General features: G+C 42.3%; 1 protein-coding gene across 6 annotated transcripts in view; it reads right to left on the reverse strand.

The window, feature by feature from the left end:
- LOC144682720 (protein furry homolog) overlaps nt 1-21,804 on the reverse strand; it is a 520,809-nt gene that overhangs the window by 367,209 nt on the left and 131,796 nt on the right. For all 6 annotated transcript variants that reach the window (XR_013577095.1, XM_078545350.1, XM_078545351.1 and 3 more), the window contains exon 3: nt 17,082-17,135. Coding sequence is in view for 5 of the 6 variants with exons in the window: in XM_078545350.1 (XP_078401476.1) it covers nt 17,082-17,135 (54 nt within the window). In the remaining variant the exon portion in view is untranslated. The remainder of the gene's footprint in view (nt 1-17,081; nt 17,136-21,804) is intronic.

Below are 21,804 nucleotides of genomic sequence, written 5' to 3' on the forward strand. Positions count from 1 at the left end.
TTTATCAATATAAATAAAAAATTTTAAAGTAACAAAAACATGTCCCCTCATGTGACTCTGTCACATGAGCAGGGACATGTAAAATATGAGTGCTAAAAGTGCTTTTTTTTAAAAAAAATCACTGGACAAAACCTCACCCCACCCGTGGATGAGGTTTCACCAAAAATGCAAAGGGCACTTGGCCTTTCTGTCCACCTGCCAACTGAACAGTTGGATGGGCAGTGAAAAATTCAAGTCAATTAGTTCCTTAAGGGCCTTAACAGGTCGCTTAATTGTCGATGGGTGTGCTGCCGACTCCCACGCACGCCCGCCGACCAAAATATTGCGCGAGTGTGTAATGAAGTCATCACGCATCATTTTACACTTGTTTGGGTCGGGCGTGTGCCCCCTCGATGAGTGCAATATTCTGCCCTATGGACTAGACAGCTTTAGCAGCAGAAAATATTCTGTAGCCTATAATGAAGGGTATCATTTTGAAAGGTTTGCACTGATCAGGGATAGTTAACACAGATTGTAAAGGGGACAATGAGCTTCCCTAATTTGATCAAATTGTTCAAGGTAATTACAAAACATAAAAAAGAAAACAATAGTTGTCATATATAAAATTGCGCCAAGAGATCGGAGGCTGGATATAAAAGGAGTGGGAGCACAGCAATGATTCCAAGGGCGGAAATTTACAGCCATCTCCGGAGGCTTTGAAGGTGGGTGGCTTGTAAAATACAGCACCTACCCACCCACCCCAAATTGTCTCCCATTTTATGGGGAAGGGTGGGGTGTGCAGTGGAGGTGTCGGGCAGCCCACCCATACTTGGGCCTATTGGGGCCCTTAAGTAGCCAATTATTGGTCTCTTAAGTGCCTCTTCTCAACCCCGCTTTTATTTTACCCGTGGCAGGGAGAGGCCCATACCAATGGTAGCCCAGCAGCTTTTACTGTGTGGGCTGGTGTCAGGCAAGGGAGGGGGACCTAGTTTGGGGGTCCCCTGTGCCCATCGGAGGCACCACCCCCAAAAGGTCTAAATCCCATTTAACTCTTCCGCCCACCAGCCTTTCAAACCTAGCCTACCACCCTTGTCACCCCCATTGTGGACACACTGGACTTACCTGAAGTCCAGGTTCCATTAGCTCCACTCTTCAGGGACTGCCTCTATTCTCATCAGTGACCACCATTTGATGCTGGCACTGCTGAGACTACAAAGCTACCAGCGAATTGGACTTCCTCCCCAGATGGCAACAGACCAGTTAATATCCGTGGAGCGTTAAATAGCTTTGGGGCAGCCAGCATTAGCCCCAAAGGAGACAAAGCAGCAACAACAAGAGCTCAAGTCCAAAAAAAGTGGCCAAACTTTTTTTTTGAGCTAAAAGTTTTGGGGCAAGTTTGTTTTTGTTATCTTCTTTTTTGTTGATTTCACTCCTGGGTGTTTCAGTAATGGCCGATTCAGGACTGCATTCCCTCTTGACTCTTTGGGTGGTGGGGCAGGAAACCCTGCCATCCAAAAAAATTCTGCCCAAAAAGCCGTCAAGAATTTGGAGCTGGATGTTAAGGAGCGGGAGCACATCAGAGGTTAAAAGAGTGCCGAAAGATCTGATGAATATAAAGGAGCAGGATATCAAGGCATTCGAGAGGATGCAGAAACGATTCACAAGAATAGTTCCAGGGATGAGGAACTCCATTATGTGGATAGATTGGAGAAGCTGGGGCTGTTCTCCTTGGAGAAGTGAAGGTTGAGAGGAGGTTTAACAGAGGTGTTCAAAATCATTCGGGGTCTGGACATAGTAGGTAAGAAGAAACTGTGGTCACTACTGGGAATAGGATTGAGAACCAGAGCACACTGATTCAAGGTGACAAGGTGTTGACAAAAGAAACAACTGCGGCACAAGGAAAAACTTTTTTACAGAGCAAGTGGTTAGGATCTGGAATGCATTGTCTGAAAGTGTGGTGGAGGCAGATTCAATTGTGACTTTCAAAAGAGAATTGTCATTATCTAAAGAGAAAAAAAATTTACAGGGAAAAGACATGGGAATGGGACCAGGTGAGTTGTACCTGCAGAGCCGGCAGGACCTCCTGTGCTGTAACCATTCAAGGATTCTATGATATGGAATTTCAAGAAAATATTTGACAAAGTGTCATGTAAGAGATTTGTTGCAAAAATTTAGGTCGATAGTATTAAAGATAAAAAGATAAAAATGGCAGCCTTGATAAAGGGAATTTCTCAGATTGTCAAATAGTAAGCGATTAGGATCAGGAATCGGACCTCTCTTGTTCACAGAATTGCAGAATTGTGATTCAATTCGAAGCCTCTTGGAGTTCCCACGGAGGCGTGCACTCTAGAGGCAGAATCTTCGGCTCGGTTAGCGGGGGGGCGCTCACCAAGACGTAAAATGACACGTGGTGACGTTGGGCGTGCGTCCTGACACCACCGCGCATCATTTAGATTTTCAATTTGGCAGGCGTGCAGCTGAGTCGGCTGTGCACCCACCGAACTGTCAAAGGCCTATTAAGGCCATTTAAAAAGCCAGTAAAAATTAGCTGAGCTGCCCATCCAACCTTAAGGTTGGCGGGCTGGCGAAGAGCCCAGGCGGCCTTCGCATTGTTCATGGAACCTCGTCCACAGGTGGGATGAGGTTTCATGGACGTTTTTAAAGTGTTTTAGAAGTTTTTAATAAAATTAATGAACATGTCACAGCTCATGTGACAGGTTCACATGAGGGGACATGTCCTTAAATTTTTTTCTTACCTTTAATCAATGTTTTATAAGTGAAAGTAATCTCCCTGAGGCACCTCTGTGCCTCAGGGAGGTTTCTGCGCTCATTCGTGCACATGCAACCCCGACTCAGGCAACCTCCCCTCCTCTGCCAACACAGGGAGCCCTCAGCGCTTCCTAGAGGTCAGAGCAGCCCTGCCATTCCACAGAGCCACAGAAAGATTAGAGCACAGAAAAAGGCCATTCAGCCAATTGTGCACTGGCTGAAAAAGAAAAAAAACTAGCTACCTATTTTAATCTCACCTTCCAGCACTTGGTCCATAGCCTTGCATGTTACAGCATTTTTGGTGCGGATCCAGGTATCTTTTAAATGAGTTGAGGGTTTCTACCTCCACCACCAAACCAGGCAGCGAATTCCAAACACCCACCACCCTCTGGGTGAAGAAGTTTTTCCTCATGTTCCCTCTAATACTTCTACTTATCAACTTAAATCTATGCCTCCTGGAAATTGACCTCTCCGCTAGGGGAAACTGGACATCCCTGTCTACTTTATCTAGGCCTCTCATAATCTACTACACCTCAGTCAGGTCACCATCAGCCTCCTCAGTTCCTAGGAAAATAGCCCCAGCCTATCCAATCTTTCCTCATTGCTGAAATTTTCAAGTCCTGGCAACATTCTTGTAAATCTCCTCTGTCCTCTTTCCAGAGCAATTATGCCCTTCCTGTAATATGGCGACCAGAACTGTACAAAAAATTCCAGCTGTGGCCTGATCAGCATTTTATACGGTTCCATCATTACATCCCTGCTTTTGTATTCTATACCTTGTCCAATAAAAGAAAGCATATTCCATATGCTTATTTACTTGTCCTGACACCTTCTGTGGACACGCACTCTAAGTTCTCTCTAAGGTTCCTCTATCTATTATTGTTATACACATACATAAATGATTTAGAAATGGCATAGAGGGACTAATATCAAAGTTTTCTGATGGCACCAAATTAAGGTATAGCAAACTGATACAGCTGCTGTTATGTTATTCACAGTAAATTACAGGATAATAGCAGCAGTATTATACTGTGCAATTTTAATTTTATTGATATAATGCTATAAAATGCCAATGTTCTGCCTTTCCCAACCTGCATGACAGTAAAGTAACATGGGAGAGATCAAACTCAGTCTGCATGACCACTTTGCAGAACACGTCTGGTCAGTCTGCAAACATGACCATGAGCTTCCTGTCACTTGTCATTTCAATTCTCTGCCTTGCTCCCACACTGACCTTTCTGCCTTTGGCCTGCTCAAGCTCAAGGAACAGGACCTCATCTTTCGACTTGGCAATCTATAGTCTTCTGGACCCAACAATGAGTTCAACAATTTTAGATCATAACTCCTGCCCTCATCTGTTTGGTATGTTTCTTCGGTTGGTTCAGTGTTTCTCGTTTCTTCCTTAATCCCTTTACTTTGCAATTGGATGACTGTACAGCCATTTACACTTGATCCATTACCCCTCTTTGGCTTTGAATCAAGAAACAATATACCGCTGAAAAAAGAGACATGTTGAGGCTTTTTGTGTTGCACTCATCAGGACACTTGGCAAGAATATCAATATAAGGGAAAACAACAATTTATATTGTATGAGGAGAGAGTGCTGATTGGTTGGCAAGTGAACTCTGATTTTGTTGGGACTCAGAAATGTTAGCTGTAGTGCGTAAGGAAAATACAACTTAATAGAACTAATCAAAAGCACCTCATTGTCTCTAAGAATCTCTCATAAATGTTTTTTTCCAAATACTTTCACTGGAGTGTGCATCTATCATTTGCCCAGATATCCCTCTTCAACAGCATAACCTCTGATTTATCTTAGGATAATAGCACAAGTGATTTGGAAGTGTTATATAAAATATTGTCCATTACGTCTAGTGTAACATTTGTCAGCTTCAAGTGTATAAGTGACTTTCTGGCAATTGATTGCTTCAAAGTTAGCCATCTAGTTAGTAAACAGTGACAAATCAGAATAAAAAGATAAGGAACACCAACATCAATTGAAAGGCACCAACTATTTTCAATAGGAAACCAGGAATGAGCAATAAATGTGGCCTTGCTAGTATCATCCACATCCTTGAAAAACTACAGGGCAACATGTATACAGTAAAGAATGTCAATACATACGGAGTCGATGGGCTTTTGAATGGCTCGCCGCATTTTACGGGACAGTAAAATTCCGTCCTATGATTCAACCAATCTTGTGAAACTCTGTCTCTCTCACAGGGATTCCCGTCTTCATCCTTCAAAGATCTCACCTTAGAATTCTCTCCAAAAGTCGTTTCAACACGGAGTAAACAATGTGCAGGAAAGGACCATCTGGTCCATTAAACTGGCAACTTGTGTGGTGCTTTATCCAGTTGTTTGCAGTGGTCCACAGGGTAACTGGTGAAACTGTTTGACCCAGCAAATATGGTATCAATCACTTGTTTAATTCAAGCATGTAGTGCATACTAGGGTGATTCCACCCTAATTCCACACCATACCTTCCTTCTGTTACTGACCATCGCAATGTCCTTTTGAACATAATACAAAAATAAAGCACAACACATCTAAGCCAAATTTATCGAACTATAGCCTGTTGCATATCCTTGCACATTCCCTTAGTGTAGCTTTGCCTATCCTAGCACTCCTATGCAATGCTACCCAGTGTGCAGCATGGCTGGTACCTTTTAAATGGTGAAGACCACAGATGCCCTTGCAGGATGATCTCAAACAGCACTGGCCCTAAGCAGGCCAGCTTCAGACTGCAATATCTTGGCATGGGTGCCTGGTGTCTCACCACATGCAGATCCACTCTATGTTATCCTCTAAGTTACACGCCGGTCAGTATCTGAGCTGGTGTTAATGGTGTTTTCTCATCATCACTGTCATCTTATTGTTTTTCATGGAACCTTACGATATCAGACTTACCTTAAAGTCCAAAGCAGAGATCAGGAACTCCAAGCCGCAATAGATCTCGGAGTTTTTGTGCATGCATGGACCAGGAGCAGGCTACACATGCACAATTCAGAATTTTACGTTCTTTGGGCCAAGGATGGGCCCAGCATGTCTGCGCAGAAGGGGAAAACAGTGCAAAAATCCAGATCATGTGACTGGGAGTGGAGCGACATTGAAGAAAAGAGCCCGAGGCAGGGGACAGGGAGAGGTCTCAAAAGATGAATCCCAAGCAGGGGGCAGACACAGAGGACAGAGGCAGGTCCTAGTTAAAGAAAAAAAAGAGGATCAAAGGAAGAGGCTCCATACAGAGAACGGGCTCTGGCTGTCAGGCTTAGGTCAGGAAAAGACCCTGAAGATCTACGAAGGCAGCAGAAGGTTGGTCACTCTGGGCTGCAGGCCGTTGGGACAAATGTACCCTTTAGGAGAAGTGGTGTTCTGCCCAGCGCAGCCGAAGAGCTGAAGTTGTGCTTGTGAGTTGGTGCATGAGTGCAGATTTGGGAATCCAAGGGAACAGAATATCAGGAGATGAGATTGAAACCCTGTGACGTGGGCCATCCTTGAGGCCATCCGAGTTGGAACGATGTTTGAAGAGAATTCTAAGGTGAGATCTTCGAAGGTGAAGATGGGAATCCCTGTGAGAGAGACGGAGTTTCACACAATTGATTGAGTTATAGGGTGGAATTTTATGGCCCCATATGAATGGCGAGCCATTCAGAAGTCCATTGACTTCAGTGGGTCTGTAAAGTTCCACCCATATTGTTTATTAATGTCTGGGCGGGTTGTTGAGAAATCCACGGACTCTGTCTTGGTCTCATTTTCCATTTAGTATGTAGTGTGGTGTGTTCTGCCACAGTTTGCTTGTTAATTCACATGTACCTTTATACTAACATTCAGGGTTAGTATAAGATAGATATTGTAAATTGTTTTATTTTTCTGACCTTATGTAATAAAGTTTATTTTTGTTTTTTCAAAGCCTGTGGAATCTTGTGGCTTTGTTCACTGAGCAAGTGTCCAGAATCTCAAACTTTGTCTGCTTTAAATAAAACGTCATTGGTCCCTAATTGGATATTACCAAAAACCCAGGGGTCTGGTCTAGGGTCATAACCACCTCCATCTGAAAGAAGAATCCTGAGCAGACTTGACAGGGTGGATACTGAAAGGATGTTTCCCCTTGTGGGAGAGACTAAAACTAGGGGACACAGTTTAAAAAAAAGGGGTCTCACATTAAGATGGAGGTGAGGAGAATTTTTTTCTCTCAGAGGGTTGTAAGCCCGTGGAACTCTCTTTCCCCAGGAGTGCTGGAAACATTTTTTAAGGCTGAGTTAGATTCTTGATTGACAAGGGAGTCAAAGGGTATAGAGGGTAGGAAGTGGAGTTGAGGCTACAATCAGATCAGCCATGATCTTATTGAATGGTGGAGCAGACTTGAGGGATCTACTCCTGCTCCTAATTCATATGTTCACAAGAAAGGAACAAGAGTTGGTGTAGGGAAGGTGGGGAGGAGTGGAGTAAGAGGTGTATACTTACACCATCTGCAGTTCATATATCAGTGATAATGTGGCAATTAGGGATGGGCAACAAAAACTAGCCAGCTAGCAATACCCACATCCCATGAAAGAATAAAAAAAATGAGGTGGAGGTGGGTTATGAGAGGAGGATTAAGTATGAAGATAGCTTAATCTTCGATGGTTTCAGCCCATCACTGACCACAGCTGCAGCAACGGGTATCCCATAATGGCCAATACTGCCACCGCCATGGGGTCAGGACATGCAGGAATACCTCTACCTCTCAGATTAGCTTCTGCTATATCTGGTTGTGCTTCCCTTTGTCCTGTAAGAGAGGGGCAAGTGTGGCATACAATTTGTTTAGGACATGTGGAGGTCATGGTTGAATAGTTGGCAGTCTGTGAGATTTAGATCTGAGGCTTGAAGTAGTGCTGACTGTATGAGCCTGCGATGGATTATGTGAATGTCAGTTCTGGGTGCTGATTGATAGAGATTTTTGGAAGGCAAGCCATAGAGGTGTGGTGAATTAAGCAGTATCTGAGGCTAGTGGTGCAGTTGATAAGATATGATACTTGAAGATGCATTCAGTGATCCAGACCAGTCGTGTGAAGTAATTGAACTTCTTGTGCTACTACATCCCAGTGCTTGCGCCTTGACTCCTGGCTATGACTTCCATAGCTATCAGCTCCCATTCCCTTCTCAGCATGTGTCTGGGGAGCCATCTGGCCCTCTGTGGATATAAGGCATGTTACTTCCTCCGCCAAGGCCTCTAATGCAGTGCCTGAAAATTTGAAGCTTGCTCTCTCCCATGTGCTGCCATTTTTCAATGTTTCCGAGGTCAGATTCACTTCCTGCAGAACTACCAACACCTGCTATACCTACAAGGTACTTTACCTTTAAGAAGTGCAGGTTAGGTATAAGCATCATTTTGCTGATGACCAGTTGTAAACTGATGGGACAATAAATGGCTGGATTAGGTTTGTCCTTTTTTGCGTACTGAATAACTTAAATACAAAGCGGGTAAAAACCCTGGTCCGGATGGACTGCATCTACATATTTTAAAAGATTCTAGAGAAGAGATAGGAGAGCTATTACTACACATACTTAATACTGCATTAGAAAATGGTGTAGTGTCGCAGGACTGGCGGATAGCTAATGTAATTCCCATATTTAAGAAGGCGAACAGAACATGTCCAAGGAATTATACTCATCAGCTTAACATTAGTGGTTGGAAAATAATGGAATCCTGACTAAAGGAAAGGTTAGAAGAAAATCTAGAAATGAAAAATATAATAAATGAATAGTTGACATGAATTTCAAAAAGGAAATTTTGCTTGACCAACCTTGTTGAATTTTTTGAGGAAGTAACAGAGAATGCAATAGATTTGATTTATCTGGATTTTCAAAAGGCCTTCAATAAGGTGGCCCATAGTGGACTAATAAATAAGTTAAGAGAGTGTGGAGTTGGGGGACAAGTGGCTGGTTGGCTTCAAGACATAGCAGAGAGTGGGAGTAAAGTGTAGTTATTCAGGGCAGCAGTAGGTGGGAAGTGATATTCTATAAGGACCAGTGGTGGGAACACTGCTGTTCACAATTTACATTAACGATTTGGACTCTGGAATGATAAACATGGGCCAGGATTTTACGACCCCACCACCGCATATCTCCCCACCGGCGGATGCAGGGAGCCATTTAAATCTCCATTCAGTTCGGCGGGACCATAATATCCCGCCGAGCAGGAAGGGCCATAAAATCCTGGCCATGGTTTCTAAATTTGCGGATGTGACAAAATTCTAGGGAGGATAGCTAATACTGAGCAGGACTGCAACCAGGGCCGCGCAAGAGTATTAGGCATCCTAGGCGGACCTTCAGCCGTGCCTCCTTCCCCGCTCCCAATTAACTTTTGGAAATTAATATTGTGCATTAGCATGAATAAAGATTCTGCATTTATAACAACAGATTTATTTTACATGAAAAAGGAGAATATTAATTATACACTTTTCATAGAATATGTACCAGAAGAAATGCACATTATAATGTGTAATGTGACTCACATGATGTAATACTGCAACAGTTATTAGATAATTTTATGTGCAATTTACACAATCAATAATTATTACAGTAGAATAGGCTAGATTAAATTACGTTCTTTGAGATTATTTACTGGTTCGCAGTTTTGGAATAGTGATGTAGATGTACAATTTTGTAAACCTTGCATAAACAGAATAAGGAATATAATATGAAATTTTGGGAAAGACTGCAATGTAAGTACATAGAAATCTATATGTATGTCAGTATATGTGGATATATATCATAGGAACATAGGAAACAGAAGAAGTAGGCCATTCAGCCCCTCAGGCCTGCTCCACCATTCAACTAGCTGATGATGGCTCTTCTACCTCAATGCCATTTTCCTGCATATATCCCAAATATCTACAAATCTATGGATCTCTGTCTTGAATATAATCAATGACTAAGCCTCCACAGTCCTCTGGGGTACAGAATTCCGAAGATTCACTGCACTCTAAGTGAAGAAATTCCTCCTCATCTCAGTCCTAAATGGCCTACCCCTTTTCTGAGACTGTTTACCCTGGTTATAGACCCCCCAGCCAAGCGAAACATCCTTCCTGCATCTACCTTGTCAAGCACTAAGAACTCTGTATGCTTCAATGAGATCACCTCTCATTCTTTTAAACTCCAGAAAATACAGGCTGTCTCCTCAATCTCTCCTAAAGGACAATCTTGCCTTCCCAGGGATTAGTTTGGTGAACCTATGTTGTACTCCCTCTCTGATAAGTATATCCTTCCTTAGGTAAAAAGACCAAAACTGCACACAATATTCCAGGTGCAGACTCATTAAAGGCTCTATACAATTGCAGCAAAGCATCTTTACTCCTGTATTCAAATCCTCTTGCAATAAAGGCTAATATACTATTTACCTTCCTAATTGCTTGCTGTACCTGCATGTTAGCTTTCAGTGACTCATGACACCCAGTTCCCTTTGGACATCAACACTTCAGAATCTCTCACCATTTAAGAAACTCTGCATTTCTGTTTTTCCTACCGAATTGGATAACTTCACATTTTTCCATCTGCCATGTGCTTGCCTACTCACTAAGCCAGTCTAAATCCCCTTGAAACTTCTTTGCATCCTCCTCAAAACTCACATTCCCACCTAGTTTTGTGACATCAGCAAACTTGGAAGTATTACATTTGGTCCCCACATCCAAATCATTGATACGGATTGTGAATGGCTGGGGCCCAAAGAGTGGTCCTTGTTTTACCCTACTAGGCTCAGCCTGCCAACCTGACAATGACCCGACTCCTACTCTCTGTTTTCTGTCCGTTAACCAATTCTTAATCCGTGCCAGTATATTACCCCCAATTCCATGTGCTCTAACTTTGCTTACTAACCTCCTGTGTGGGACCTTATTGAGAGCCTTCTGAAAATCTAAATACACCACATTTACTGGTCTCCCTTATCTATTCTGGTAGTTACATCCTCAAAAAACTCTTCCCTTTCATAAATCCATGTTGACTCTTCCCAATCCTACCATTATTTTCTAGTGTCCAGTTATCACATCATATCAGTAGACCTAAAGCTTTCATTCCCACTGCTGATGCCTTTACTTATACAGTTTCCAGGGATGAGAGTGGCCAAAGACAAAAAGATCTGAAAAATACTGGCAAGTCACTGCAGTGTGAAATTACAGCACTCGTTATGATCTGTAATGAAATGCAAATGCTTCTACACCTTAAATGGATGAAATTATTAGACTTGAAGTGGGTAGAAACATTAGCATTGCCTTTGTTTAACTTCTATTTTGGTTAAGACTATGGACCAATGCATTTGTATAAATTTAGCAAAGTATCCTCAGCATTTCAACATGTCAGCTTTTCATCCAGTTAGTACATGTAATACAGGACGAGGTCCATTCTAACAACAGAGCATGATCTTGCTAGTTTATGTACATCACAGGCAGGGAAGCTTAAGTAAAGGGACAAGGTGTCACCACCCATAAGCTAAGGTTATCATCTGAAAAGTCTCTGTTCATCACCTATGAAGACAAGGTGAGTCAGTCCTAGTGGTTCAAAGCAGTTAACATGAGGAGTTCAGGATACTATTGTTCCTTAGTTCCTTGGTATTTTCTCTCAAATTTGGATTCTAAATATAATTTCCAATAATAAACTAAGATCGGATTCATCTCAAATTTCAACTATTTGATGCAATGAAACAGAAATCAGACAGGCATAAGAAGCAGTTTATGTAAGCTCGTAACAGACCAAATGAATTTCTGCATTTTGATCATTTTCTTCTTATTTATCATCGTCTCCCCATTCACCACCACCACAGGCTTATTTACTTAAAGGTAGCAGTCAAGATCCAAAGGCCTAACGACCTATTCATTAGTCTCATAAGTCAGGAAGTTCCCAGGTTCACTTGCTTATCTCTGCTGAACTGACTGATCTTGACTGATCCAGTGGAACTATACTACAGCCAAGAATCAATGCTACAGCCAAGAATCAACACATTCAAGTTTCAGTTCAATGTAACATTGTGGGAATGAGGGTAGCCATATTCCCCAACAGTTTTTCAACCCTCACTTACAATTTTAAATATCACTAGGCCCATCATAGTCCTGTGTTCAAAAGACCATGCACGGGATCCTCTTAAACTGAGAGAAGGGTCCCAGGGTGTTGCCATGACAATCCCACATTGTGTTCCCACTCTCAAACAGAGAGAACCTGGTGCAACCAGAGCAACAGCTGGCCCAGTACAGACTCCCACCCTCACCCCAGTCCAGTACATATTCCCATTCCACCCCAGCCCAGCCCAGTACAGACTCCTACTCCACCCCAGGCTGGTACATACTCCCACTCCCACCCTGCTCTTGGTTTCAGCCCACCTCCTGCCTCCTCCTTTTTCTTATTCAGCTTCTTGCCTTCAGCGTTGTGGAGGATGTCAAACAGGTCGGACTGGTTGTTGATGTTATGATATGGCAGGTAGTAATTGCTGGGCTGACTAAATACCAAATGGAAATTTGGTCAAGCTATCACAATGATTTGTAATTCGTATTTAATATGAGAAGGTATGTGGACTGAAGTCAGAAATAAAGATTCCACTACCACTTTTGAAGATTTTAAATATTAAATTAAAACATTTAGTAACAAAAGAAAACTTAAACACACAAGATTACAGCTACACAGTTAAATTTAGTCTTACAACGGTTCCCAAAAGATTTCTACTTAGCTAGACTCACAAATAAACACCCTTTTCCAGGCAACACGCGCTGTAGATTCTTAATGTATAAAAAATCCAGTAATATTACTGCAAGGCACCCATTGTTGCTCTAGGGGAGTTATTTCATGGGGAATTCTCTCTCCCTCTACAACAGAAATCCAAGGCTTGTACCAAAACCTTGCTTTCTGGAACAAACAAACACTTCCCTGGGGTGTCTAGAGGCTGCTTACTTCACCAGCACAGCGCACTCTTCAAGATCACATGGCCACAGCCCCTTACAGCTTTCAATCTTTCCTTAACTGTGTTTTTTCTCTTTTATCTTTAAACCCATTGTTCTTAACTTTCTTTGGAAGTTACCTTTCCCAGAATATAAAATCTTTCATGTTGTCTTTATGGCTATTACTTTCAGGAAAAATAAACTTATGGAAAAAATGAACTTAAGGAAAAAAATAAACTAATAACTTTGCTTTACTCATTTATGATTTTTGCCAGTTGTAAAACTTCCTTTTATTTCTCTTTGAAATTGAACAGCTAAAAATTCAACTCATTTATCTCCGAATGCAAATTCCTATTTATGCTGTTTCTACTTGTATCCCATCTTAGATTGTTCATCCCTACTTCAAAATGCCTGCTTATACACCTAACCATTTGATAATTTAAACCTTCCAGTTTGACTGACTTCAGTTTAATTAAATTAGTCACATACACACAACCCTGCTTCACAGTATCCCACAGTAATATTGAAAAAAAATTATATTTTTCTTTACACTGAGCATCAAAGTGATGAGTGACGGTACAGCCGAAAGACTCCTGCATGGGACCAGCCAGAATAATTGCTCATCAACTTCCAAAAGACAGGTTCCCTCCCTCCCACCCTAGCTGCTCCTCCAATCATTGATTCTGTCTCTGGAGGAGCAGCAATATCGGGAGAGGGGGAACCTGTGATTGGAAGAATTGGAGCAGTCAGCGTGGGAGAGACAGAATCTGTACTTGGAGGAGTAGCTTTGTCTCTCCCATGCTTGCTGCTCTTCCAATCACTGCTCTGCAGTCAATTCCTACTCTCAGCAACTATCACTGACAGTTAAAGGTTTATTTTTAAAAAAAACTCAGTTGCTGAGAGTGGGCAAAACAGACTGTTCCAATTTTTTTTTAAGCCCACCAGAAAACCGTGAAGCTGCCCCAAGGTCAGAAACTGCAGTTCCCACTTGCAGCAACTGTCAGTTGCAATTTTTAAAAAAGCTGATCTTTCAGGTCTGAAGATCGGAAATAATGATACCAATGGTGGATTTCTGAAACCTGAATGTTGGAAATCTGCAATTTGGCAGAAATTTCTCATCCCTGAGTTTCATGAATAGTTCATTCAGCTTTTTGCACCCCCGCTGCCCAAATTTTGCCGTTCTAGGCGAGCACTTGGTTTGTCTAGTGGTTGCATTAGCCCTGACTGCAACCAATCACAGGAGGCCATTAATAAACTCACAGAATGGGCCAATAATTGGCAAATGAAAATCAACACAGTTACATGTGGGATAGTATATCTTGGTAGGAAGAATAGGAAAATCACTTGTTACTTGGAATTTCAAGTCTTGGTTGCATAAAGGAACAAGGGGATTTCGGAGTACGAAGACACTAATCACTAAAAGTTGTGCCACAGGTTAGTAAGACCATAAAAAAAGCAAACCAAATGCTAGATTGTATTCCTACAGGGATGGAATTGAAAAGTAGAGAAATGATCCTAAACCTGTATCAAACCTTGGTTAGACCACACTTACAGACCACATGCGGTTCTGGTTGTCATATTATAAAAAGGATATAGAGGCACTGGAAAGGATGCAGAGAAGGTTTACGAGGATGAGACCACAAATCCGTATACATATCAGGAAAGGATTGATAGGCTGGGACTCTATTCTCTTGAAAAAACACTGACAGGTGACCTAAAAGAGGTCTTTAAAATTATGAAAGGTTTCGATAGAGTGGATGAAGAGAGAATGTGGGAAGGCATAAATAGAATATCAAGTACTACTGTGCCTCACTCACTTCTATCAAAACCACTCATTATTCCAGGAGCATTTTGAAGAGCAAAAATGATCCCTGATTTCTTTCCTCTACTAACAATCATCTCTTTAAATCCTCTCCATTGCATCTCCATTCTTAAATCCAACAAATGTGAAGGACCCATTACCTTCTTAGTCACAAAGATTGAGACCAATGCCACCTCTATTTTTTCTTATTGTGTGCTGCCTATTCATTTAAGGGTATAGGATCTTTTTTTTTTGCGCAGTAACTTAAAGGGACCAGCTTGTGCTTGGCCTGCAAGGAAACTTTTGGATTTCTACATGATCTTAGGACCATTCAGCTTAGACAGACCAGTGACTGAGGCCATCCATTCAGCTGCCTCTGCACTATCATCTGCCTTTCTCTTACCCACCAAGCTTACCCTCTTTACAGGTGCTGCCTCCTCCCTTTCAAGGTCCTTGACATCACCCTGCCCCTCAAAAAATCCTTCCATCCTTGAAAATGACTACGCCATCTCCAAGCTCTCTTCAAAGTTCTTTAACTTGCTGTCACCTCCTGAATCTGTGCCAATCCAACCTGCAACTCAATGTTTGAATCTCTTCATATTTCCATCTCCATCACAGCACTAATGGCCCAACTAAAAGTAATAAATTACATCCTATGTAACTGTGATGTGGTACATTATCGGTTCTCATCCTCCTCAATTTCTTTGACATCTCCACACTAACATCTACCATTGTATCTCCTCCATCATCCAGTTCAGTGAGACTGCCCTCACTTGTTTCTACTTTACTTATTTAATTGTAGCCAGAACATGTCCTTCATTGCACCATAGGAAGCTAACATGAAAGTACAGCAAAGAATTAGGAAGGCAAATAGTATGTTAGCTTTTATTCACTCAACTTATTGAATGGCGGAGCAAACTCGAGGGGCCGAATGGCCTACTCCTGCTCCTAATTCGCACGTTCATATTGCAAGGGGCTGGAGTATAAAAGTAAGGAAATCTTGCTACAGTTATATAAGGCTTTGGTGAGACCACACCTGGATACTTACCTCAGAGGGAGTGTAACAAAGGTTCACCAGATTGACTCCTGGGAAAAGAGGGTTGTCCTATGAGGGGGGATTGAGTAGAATAGGCCTATGTTCTCTGGCATTTCAAAGAATGAGAGGTGACCTCATTGAAATATATGTAATTCTTCAAGGGCTTGACAGGATGGATGCTGAGAGTCTGTATTTCCTGTTTAGAACCGGGGCATGGTTTCAGAATAAGGGATCAGCCATTTAAAACTGAAATAAACTAAGAAGGTTGTGAATCTTTGGAATTTTCTACCTCAGAGGCCTATGGATGCTCAGGTGATGAGTGTGTTTAAGTCAAAGGTTGATGGGTTTTTGGGCATTAAAGGAGTCAGTGGATATGGGGGTAAGTAGGAAAGTGGAGTTAACGTAGATCAGTCATGACAGAGCAAGCTTGAGAGGCTCCTTTTTCTTAAGTTATTTTGGGCTTCTTGTCTTATCCCCGCACTTCTGGATTGGCCTATAGCCTGTATATAGTCTTGAACCCCTTATCTACCTTATTTATATGCTGTCCTTGACAGCTTAATCCAAAGACAGGTGTTCAGGTTCCACGTCAGCTCTACCCTGGCCTCTTCACTACCTCTTTGTTCTCATACTGCTTTTCCAATGTTCAGTTTTGGTTAATCTGCAATTTCCTTCAGTTAAACATTAGGAAAGGCAAAGCCATTGGTTGCAGACCCTGACACATACTTTATAACTTTGCATCCTTACTAACCCTAGGTTGAAATTCATACTCCATTTCCTCTCCATCACAAAGGTTGTTTACTTTTACCTCCCTAACATCCCCCACCTCCATCCTTGTTACATCCTATTTCCTGTTGAATCCCTAGTGCTGAAATCCATAGTTTTGCTCGACTATCCCAATTATCTCATGGTCACCTCCCACCCTCCATCAAATCAGCACATATCACATTCTGTACCAAGTCCTGTCCACCCAACACACCTGTGCTTGCTTGTCTACATTGGGATCTGTTTCCTCACTGCTCTGAATGTAAAATGATCATCCTCTTGTTTGAATCCCTTCATGGTCTGGACCCTTCCTTTCTTTATAAGCTCCTTCAACCCTACAACTCTCCAAAATTCTGTTCCTCTAACTTTGGATTCTTCTTCATCTCCCATTCCCTTCACCCATCGCTGAAAATTGCCTTCAGTCATCGATGCTCTATGTTCTGGAATTTCCTTTCTGAGTCTCTCTGCTTTTACCTTCTTCTCCTCCTCCTCCCAGCTCTCGGGTTAAGTTTTTAGTCACCTTTCTAAATAGCCCACGTGGTTCAGCATCCATTTATATAATTACACTTCTGTGAACCGCCTTGATTCATTACTCCATGCCCAAGGCACAATATAAATGTAAGTTGTTATTCCCACGTCCCGTAGCTGTTAATTAACTGCTGAGTATAGATATGTTACTATAATGGTTCTCTCTTAAATTGTGTTACAAAACCTGTATTGGTTTTTTTGTAGCTTTTTGAGGAGTTTTCACCTATTGATTATTTCTTAAATAAAAGCCTTCCATATTAGAACAAATGGGTCAAGCATTTATTAATTATTCTGTTTTGCTTACCTGATCAAACTGTGGGTCTTCGCCCCTTTGCAAGGATTTTGTCAATGGTTTTTCCTGCAACAGAAAATGTTACAAAGGTTGTCATAAATGCACTAAATAATTCATTAGCAGGATAACACTATACGTAACATTCTTCCTGTGCACCTCTGCACATTTGCAACAAAATGAAACATTCAAAACCATTCAGGAATTTTCTTAAAATTTACCAGCAAGGTGTTTAAATGAGGGGTTATGAGTAACCTGATATTAAAAAGATCAGTCTGATGCTATTGAAATGTATTACAGTGATAGTAATGGTAAATGTAATAGCTGCTGCTATTATCCTATAATTGCTGGTCTTGTACCATCTCTTGGTCAGGCTGCAAGTATGGTGCTCTCTGCCCACCCAGCAGTGGTCATACACCTACACAGCCAGATTTGGGGGCCGAACATCAACTTGGTAGGCGATTGGTACATGCAGAGGCTATGAGTCTCAAAGGAGGCTGGGAGGAAGTCTGAAGACATCACAAAGATGTGTGAATGTGTAACTAATCATAATATTGGGATTGTTCTCTAGAAGCAGTCTATAGACAAGATTTTATTATATTAAACCACCTGACTTCAGGCAGTTTTGGGATGATACAATTTGAAGCAGGGAGGCATACTGACAAAGCCCTGCCCCTAAATCCGCCCTACAAAATTTCCTGCCTCTCCACGAGCTGGGATGTTGGCCAGCTGCCCTTAGACCTTCCTGCTACATTTATATAATGAGTCTGGGAGTTGATCTGGGGAAACCATACAATTTCCTTGCCTTCCTGCTGTCACACCACTGGCCAACAGTAAGACCAGTACTGGGATGGTGGTACACAGAATTTCACAGCACAAAGAAATCATTAAGCATTCAGTGATTGTGCTGGCTATTTGCGAGGGCAAACCAAAATGAATGCCACAATGCTGCTCAATCTCCAAAAACCCGTGTCTTCCTCTGCTTCAAACATTTATTCACATTTCCTTTAAATAATGGCATAGCCCCTGTTTCAACAATTCCCTGTGGCAAAGTATTCATACTTCAACTACTCTCTGTGTAAGCAAACTTATCCTAATGTCTCCCACACACACATTTGGAGACAATTTTAAATTGATGACCCCTAGAGTTTACAATCTACAAGATGCACTGAAGCAATTTGCCAGGCCTCCTTCAACAGCACCTTCCAAACCTGCAACCTCTACCACTTAGAAGGACAAGGGCAGCAGATAAATGGAAACACCAGCACCTGAAGTTCCCTTTCAAGTCACAAATCACCCTGACTCGGAACTGTATCGCCGTTCCACCATTGTCGCTGAGTCAAAATCCTGGAACACCCTCCCAAACAGCACTGTTGATTACCGACACCACATGGACTGCAGCGGTTCAAGGAGTCTCACCACCACATCCTGAAGGGCAATTAGGAATGGACAATAATGCTGTCCTTGCCCATCCCATGAAAAATAAAAAAAAGTTACTGACTCTAACCACAGGAAATAGTCTTTCTCAGTTTACTTGGGATAAGTATGAGTGGCTGAGTGGTCTACTCCTGTTCCTATGTTCCATAGGCAGTACTGGTTGTACCCCCAACTTTGGCCTCTGTTGTCCATTGTAGGTGGGTTGAAGAAATAGTAGTAGCAGCACTGATCAACACGAAAGTTGTATTGGGGAGCCTGAAAATGCCATTTGGTTTTATTTAAAGGTGTTTTTTAAAATTTAAGCATTCATGGGATGTGGTCATCAGTGGCTAGGTCAACACTTATTGCCCATCTCTAATTGCCTTTGAGAAGGTGTTTATGAGCTGCCTTCTTGAACCACTGCGGTCCATCTGGTATAGATACACCCATAGTGCTGTTAGGGAGTTCTACGATTTTGACCCAGTGTGCGGCTTGGAGAGAAACTTGCAGGTGGTGGTGTTCCCATGCACCTGCTGCCCTTGTATTTCTAGGTGTTAGAGGTCATGGGCTTTGAAGGTGCTGTCAAAGGAACCTTGGTGAGTTTCTGCAGTGCATCTTGTAGATGGTACACATTGCTGTCACTGTGCATTGGTGGTGGAGGGAGTGAATGTTTAAGATGGTGGATTGGATGCAGATTTCAGGTTACTATCAGATCAGCCATGATCTTATTAAATAGTGGAGCAGGCTCGATGGGCTGAATGGCCTACTCCTGCTCCTTGTTCATATGTTCGTGCCAATCAAGCAGGCTGCTTTGTCCTGGATGGTGTCAATCTTTTTGAGTATTGTTGGAGCTGCACTCATCCAGGCAAGTGGAGAGTATTCCATCCCATTCCTGATTTGTGCCTTATAGATGGTAAACAGACTGCAGGGAGTCAGGAGGTGAGTTACTCGTTGAAGAATTCATAGCCTCTGACCTGCTCTTATAACCACAGTATATATGTGGCTGGTCCAGTTCAATTTCTGGTCAATGGTAATCCCAAGACATCGATAATGTGGGATTCAGGGACAGCAATGTCATTGAATGTAAAGGGGAGATGGTTAGATTCTGTCTTATTGGAGATCGTCATTGCCTAGCACTTACGTGGCATAATGTTACTCGCCACTTAGCAGTCCAAGCCTGAATGTTGTCCAGGTCTTGCTGTACATGGATACGGACTGCTTCAGAATCTGAGGAGTTGCAAAAGGTACTGACCATAGTGCAATCATCAGTGAACATCCCCACTGCTGACTTTATGATGGAGGGAATGTCATTATGAAGCAGCAGAAGATGATTGGCCTGGGACATTACTCTGAGGAACTCCTGCAATGATTACCTGGACTGAGATGATTGACTTCCAACAACTACAATCACCTTCCTTTGAGCTAGGTGTGACTCCAACCAGTGCAGAGTTTCTCCCTGATTTCCACTGACTTCAGTTTTGCTAGGCTTCCTTGATGCCACACTCGGTCAAGTGCTCCCTGAATGTCAGGAGCAGTCACTCTCACCTCACCTCTTAAGTTCAGCTCTTTTGTCCATGTTTGGACCAAGGCTGTAATAAGGTCAGCAGCTGAGTGGCCTTGGCAGAACCCAAACTGAGCATGAGTGAGCAGGTTATTGCTGTGTGTCACTTGATAGCACTGTTGATAACTCCTTCCATTGCTTTGCTGATCATCAAGAGTAGATTGATGGGGCAGTAATTGGCCAGCTTGGAATTTGTCCTGCTTTTTGTGGACAGAACATATCTGGGCAATTTTCCACGTTGCCAGGTAGATGGACAAAAGTGAAGGCTGCAAGGTGGATGAGCGAAATGACCATGGCACAGGAAACCATTCAAGTAGGAGGAACGTAGTGGTAGTTGGGAACCATGTAGTCAGTGGGACAGAGAGAGTCCTCTGTAGCCGACAGCAGAGTCCAGAAGGTTGTGTTGCCTGCCTGGTGGCAGGGTTCGGGACATCTGCTCTGGGCTGGAGAAAAACTTGCACTGAGAGGGGGAGGATGCAGTGGTTGGGTTCATGTACATACCAACGACATAGGTAGGACTAGGAAGGAGGTTCTGCTCAGGGAGTTTGAGCAGCTAGGGGCTAAATTAAAAAGCAGAATCTCAAAGGAAATAATCTACATTATTAGCTGAGCCATGAGCAAATTGGCATAGGGTAAATAAGTTTAGTGAGTTGAAGGCATGGCTCAAAGATTGGTGTGAGAGAAATGGGCACTGGCACCAGTGCTGCGAAAGGAGGAGCTGTACCATTGGGCGGGTCTTCACATTATCTGTGCTAGGACCAGTATTCTACTGAGTTGTATAACTAGGGTGTTAGAGAGGGCTTTAAAATAAATAGTGGGGGCAAGGGATCAATTGTGGGAATCAATAAGGAAAGACAAGGCAAGAGACCAGGGTAGCAATAAAAGAAGTGATAATCAGAGCATGCCAGGAAGGGACAGAGCGTACAAACTTAAGAGTGCACCAGTAGATAAAGCTAGAGATTCCAAAAATGGTAAAAAGACAGAGTTAAAGGCTCTGTATATGAATGCACGTAGCATTCATAACAAAACATATGAATTGACAGCTGAAGTAGAAATAAATAAATATGATCTGATAGCCATTACAGAAACATGGCTGCAAGATGACAAAGGCTGGGACCTGAATATTCAAGGGTACATGACATCTCAGAAGGATAGGAAGCTAGGAAAAGGTGGAGCGGTATCTCTGTTAATTAAGGATGACATTAGTGCAATAGAGAGAGATGGCCTTAGGTCTAATGATCAAGATGTGGAATCAGTCTGGGTACAGATAAGAAATATTAAAGGTAGGAAGTCACTTGTGGGTGTAATTTATAGATCCCCTAACAGTAATCACACCGTAGGACGGAGTATACAGAAAGAAATAATGGAGGCTTGTGAAAAAGGTACAGCAATAATTATAGGTGATTTTAACCTACATATAGATAGGGCAACACAGATTGGCAAAGGTAGACAGGAAGATAAGTTCACAGAGTGTTTTTGGGACAATCTTTTAAAGTAACACATGCTCAATTTGGTAATGTTAAACGAGACAGGATTAATTAATGATCTCACAGTAAAGGCGGCCCTAGGTAGCAGTGATCATAACATGATTGAATTTCACATTCAATTCAAAGGTGAGAAGAGTGGGTCCAAGGCTAATATTTTGAACTTAAATAAGGGCAATCACAAAAGGGTATGAAGACAGAGCTGGCTAAAGTGAATTAGAAAATTAGGTTAAGGAACAAGTCAGTAGGGATGCAGTGGCAGACATTTACGAAGATA

This window comes from Cetorhinus maximus, chromosome 7 (assembly GCF_964194155.1).
Source record: "Cetorhinus maximus chromosome 7, sCetMax3.hap1.1, whole genome shotgun sequence".
Lineage (NCBI taxonomy): Eukaryota > Metazoa > Chordata > Chondrichthyes > Lamniformes > Cetorhinidae > Cetorhinus > Cetorhinus maximus.